Source organism: Corylus avellana, chromosome 2 (assembly GCF_965113065.1).
Source record: "Corylus avellana chromosome 2, dhCorAvel1.hap1.2, whole genome shotgun sequence".
Lineage (NCBI taxonomy): Eukaryota > Viridiplantae > Streptophyta > Magnoliopsida > Fagales > Betulaceae > Corylus > Corylus avellana.
The window spans coordinates 43,818,559-43,823,562 of record NC_142491.1 but is presented as its reverse complement, the minus strand read 5'-3'; the positions used below and the strand labels follow the sequence as shown (position 1 = coordinate 43,823,562).

At 37.8% G+C, this 5,004-nt stretch overlaps 1 protein-coding gene across 1 annotated transcript; it reads right to left on the bottom strand.

Annotated features, from left to right (window-relative positions):
• Window positions 1–2,034: 2,034 nt before the first annotated feature.
• On the bottom strand, window positions 2,035–3,655 carry LOC148587770 (uncharacterized). The gene is made up of 2 exons (XM_088512811.1): window positions 2,207–3,655; window positions 2,035–2,115 (listed from the first exon to the last, which is right to left on the bottom strand). Exons 1-2 carry the CDS (start codon window positions 3,653–3,655, stop codon window positions 2,035–2,037), a joined length of 1,530 nt encoding a protein of 509 aa, XP_088368937.1.
• Window positions 3,656–5,004: the final 1,349 nt, after the last annotated feature.

Below are 5,004 nucleotides of genomic sequence, written 5' to 3'. Positions count from 1 at the left end.
TCTCATGTTCGAAATTGTGCACTTTTTGCACCCATTAGGTTTAGATTTTTGTTATATGTTTGGAAATTTGGAGAAAACATTTTGTTTGGAAGATAGGCAGTGTAGAATCTTGCCACTTGACCAACTCGTTAGTTGAACCTAGCTCCAAAAAATTCCACCATTTTCCAAAAAAAAAAAAAAAAAAAAGGGGCATAAAATAAGCTCAGATGATTTCATTTTGCTTCTGTCTGTCCCTAAAGAAAGAATCAGTGATCAAATCATTGCGGAAATAGATGATTACTAAAGGACATGGTAAACGAAAATGATCAGTCTCAGGGGGAGTGTATCGGATGAGGGAATCTAGGTCCTAACATTATAAGGTTTTACTGTGGTTTGAATCAGACTGCTGGTCTTCCTTTACAAAATGTCTGCCTAGATTTACCTTTCATTGATGAAATCTTAGTTAATGGGAGTACTCACACACTACACCATCACATGAGATTTCTGATTATTGCCTACTTGACTGCATTCACAGACCAAGGTTGTGTCATGCATATGGTACATTTACGGTGTAAGTGTAGCTTGTTGATCACTCCGAATTGTTCAGATATTCATACGAGCATGCATGATCTATTGCTTATCTATACAAGTTTTCTTTGGTGTTTTGTTTTTTTTTTTTTAAAAAAAAAAAAAAAAAAAAAGGAAAGCTTTTGGATATTCATTGTGCAATACATGAGTCATTGATGTGTTATCATGTGTGTTCATTTAACTTTTAAAGGGGGAGAAACATGCTTTGCCTTTCCAGTTTCTTGTTGTTAATTGAGTCATACATTGAGGGGGAGTTTTGCTGATGTTTCTTTATAATCACGCATCATTTTTTTCATGAGTTTTATTTATGTCTTCTTGTTCCACATATGCCTTGATGTATTTTGTGAAGTGTTTCAGGAAACATGAAGACCTTTTGTCATTCTGTGACAAAAAGGGGGAGTAAATATGGGGAGATGATGGGATTGGCTCGACATTTTGGTTTTGTCACTGAATTGCCAAAGGGGGAGTTTGTTAGTTCTTGTGTTGGCTTAATTCAGTTCCAAAATGCATATGCTACTGTTCACGGCTCAAACACTGATATAGAATACTCAGAATCCAATCTCCACCGTTCATAATGTAGATTCATGTGTTATGAATGTCCCTGCAAAATTTCAGCTCAATCGGACCACAAACGCCCATCGATCGGAGTTGTTGATGAAGAATGGACAGTCCGGGTCCGGACCTCCAGAAGCCGGGTCCGGACCCCATTTCCAGAAACTTGATTTTTCAAGCAGGGTCCGGACCTCAATTCCCCGGGTCCGGACCCCAGTTCCAGAAAGTGATGCTTGAAGGAGATGTCCGGACCTCCAGAAGTTGGGTCCGGACATCAGTTCCAGAGAACACGTTTTTGTTGAGATGTCCGGACACACGAATTGGAGGTCCGGACATCACTAGGTTACGAATAAGTAATCCTAGCCATGTCCGGACCTCAGATCTACCATGTCCGGACATGGCAGTCTTATGTTGTGTATTTTTCTATTTAAGCTACGGGAGTTTGCCATTGTAACTTACGTATTTTATTTAGAAAAATTAGAGTGCTTTGAGAGAGAGAATTTGTTCTAGATTATTGTTGAAGAGAAAATACGTGAAGCCAATCGGAGTTCCGGTGAAAGGAAATCATATAGAAGAATTGTGCCAGATGTTCTGGAAAGGGCTACTGCGGTAGAAGTCAAGTGGGTCGCTTGTCGTGTACAAGGAAGAGTCAAAGGTTTTGTAATTCTTCTTGTATTCCTTATTCTTCTTACAGTGAATTGATTTCCTGGGTTTGGCTGCCCCGGAGAGGTTTTACATTTAGAGAGTTCTCTAAATGGTTTCCTCTTCGTAACCAAATTTCTGTGTTTTTGATTGCATATTTCATATCAGTATTTGGTTGATCTTTTAACTGCTAAGTTAGATCTGCTTTCTGGTTATTTTCTGTAAAACTCATAGACGTTTGAGTTGGTGATAATTGGAGTCGATTTAGAATTTTCAGGTGATAACCTTACCAAACTGTCCAAGAGGATTCCTCAACTCTACATCTCCATATTCCCCATTTAGCGACGATACCACCTATAATTGTAAAATGAAAATCTTGATATATAAAATTATTGAACTCAAATGACACAAACCTGTATTTGAATTAAAAAGCTTAATTAATTACCTCTGAGATGACGCATTTAACTTCAGCAACAAAATGACATTCCTTGCAATAATAAATGGGTAAGAATGGGTCTACTCTTTGTTCCTCACAAGCATCACAATAGAATTCGTCCGGCTCGCAATCCTCTTCATCTTCAAGGGGAGAAGAAGTAAGGATAAGGGGATGTATAACGTGGGATTTGTGTTTAATGGTATATGGTAATGGACCACACGTATGATGGAGATCGAACCCACAATCCAGATCTAGACAACTGAAAGCATATGATTCATAAGCGGATTTATTGCAAGCGTTGCAGTGAAGTTTATTTCCCAGATTTAAAATCTCTTTGAATTGTAGAAGGTGATCGTGGCCTTCGTATGTTACGGCAGCCATTTCCGCACTGCATTTTATGTCCAAGCAGAAGTTGCATTTCTGACAATCGTAGGCGCAGCCAGAGGTACACTTTGTACACGCATTGCATTGTCTATAACCTCTATCACCGAGAATGAGAGGGTGGTTTGGAATCTGATGAAAGAGATGGAAAATCTGTTGCGGCAACTCAGCGCATGATTTGTGAAGGTAAAAGTCCTTACAGTCGTAGTAATTAGCTTTGGCCCAACCACAAGCATAGGTAACAGGATCATCTGTACAACCTTTCCCACATACATAGCAATTGTGATATTCATCAGCGTTGATGTTAGAGATTAGTGACAATGGATGCCCGTGGAGGAAATGGAGAATCTCTTCTTTATCACTTTTAGATTGGGTAGAGGGCAATAGAGCGCAATCAATATGCATCACAAAATGGCACCGACTACAGCCATAGTAAAAGCATTGTTCCCACGAGCATATGTGACATGCGCTGCACTGATGATAATATTTATAGGTTGAGTCGACGGTGAACAAGGTGAGAGGGCAGGGATGAAAGAAGTGTTTGATCTCTTGCGGCAAGTGTCGTTCAAAACACGATGGATGGAGAAAGAAGCGACATTGGAAGCAACCATAGGTGGGGTCCGAGCAGTATGCTCCACATACGCGGCAGTAAATGCGATTTGCAGGCATGTTCTCAAAGAGTAGCAATGGATGCTTGTGGTGGTGGCTAAAATGCTCGTCCCTTTCTTCTATCGCTGCAGCAGGCCTTATAAGAGCGCAGTCAAGATCAAAGTTGACATGGCACTTGTCGCAGCGGAAGGTAAAGCCGCTGTAACTCCTGTCACAAGCATTACAATTAAAACGACCTCCGACTTCTAGGAGTAGGGAAAGAGGGTGTGGGTGAATAAGGGGGTTGTGCAACTCCTGCGGTAGCTTTGCACATGATTCGTGCAGGTTGAACCTACATTTCGATTGCGTGCAACTGTAGGTCGGACCAACGCAACAATTCCAGCATGCCACGCAACAAACAAAACAATCTTCCTTCTTTTCACTCAGCGATAACATATGCTCGTGACTGAAATGCTTAATAATCTCCATATCGATCTCTGTCTTTCTCTCTAGGTATGTTAGTTTTAACCCAAATCACTATATATATATATATATATATATATCTCGAGAGAAAGAGACCAAGTGAGAATGATTTAACAGGGATGCTACCATTGGCTTGCTTGGCCCCTCCGGAAAAAAGATTCGTGGCAAAAATAGGTGTACATGGTGCACTCTTTTAATTCTTTTAGACTATTTTTTTTTTTTTTAATATTTGTAAAGTATAATCTTGATCGGCTTATTTAATGTGAAATTTTAAAACTTACAATTCAATCGTCACGCTTATCTTGACCGATTTTCAGCAAGTATGTGTTACTATATATAGTTATGTATAAGTCAAATAGCAAGTTAATTGCTCTCTCATGCCCTTCTAATTAGTAAAAAATAAAATAAAGATATTCCATTTATAAAAAAAGTAACAATTTCAGCTGAAAATAATTTAAGATTGTGATTCTTTTAATTTTTACTTAATTGTCTATTAAATAAAGTTGTGATTCTTTCCTCCTCTTTTGAGGAAAAATAATCACAACTTGTTGAGTGGAATATTCTAGTCCCTCGTTCGACACAAAGTTATAAGAAAAAAGGAAACAAAATCCTTTGCCTAAGACAGAATTAAAGAGTCATTATATATATGCTTTATCTAACAACGTGATCAAATCATTCATTCAAAGGGAAAAATGCGATCTACGTACGCTGAGAATAAATTTGTTTGCGTAAGACAGATTTAGTACTGTAAAGGACTTTTCTATTAATTTTTGTATAATTTTCTAATGTAATTTGATGGTAAGTGCTGTTTGTGAAAATGTATATATGAACAAAACTGATGATATGGGTGACTGATTTGAGATTGTCAATCTCCAAAGAAAAAATCAGAGAGAAAATAGAATTTTGGTTGGCCTAATTTGGGCCTTTTATACAAAAACTACAAATTAAACAACTCGTACCTTAATTGTGTAACCAACTAAATTAACCTATTTATTACAATTAATGGGCTTCAGCCCAACAATCTAACTGCTGATAATCCTCTTGTTTATCTAGACTCTTATTTTAGTAAAATTTAGGATCCTGCCCTTGGATTGGACCTCAATTGGGTGATTGATATTTGAAAAGTCTTTTAGTGAGCCCATAATATAATATATTGAGATATTACACAATTCAAAAGTTTAATCTTATAATCTTTTTAGGGGTATTGGTTCTGGCAAATTCTTTGCTTTACATGTCCATCTCGAGCCATTGTAATTGTTTGCCATATTCTTATTCCTGCCTTTTAGCCTCCAATGTACAAGAAATATTGGGAGTGTGTTAGAGTGTAGAGGATTGTTCAGCTCCATAGAACTTTA

Bases quoted from the DNA above. Each gene is read 5' to 3' on its own strand.
- LOC148587770 (XM_088512811.1), bottom strand. From the start codon at position 3,655: ATGGAGATTATTAAGCATTTCAGTCACGAGCATATGTTATCGCTGAGT. The intron at 2,116-2,206 runs GTAATTAATTAA...TTACAATTATAG, and splicing joins TTAAATGCGTCATCTCAGAG to GTGGTATCGTCGCTAAATGG.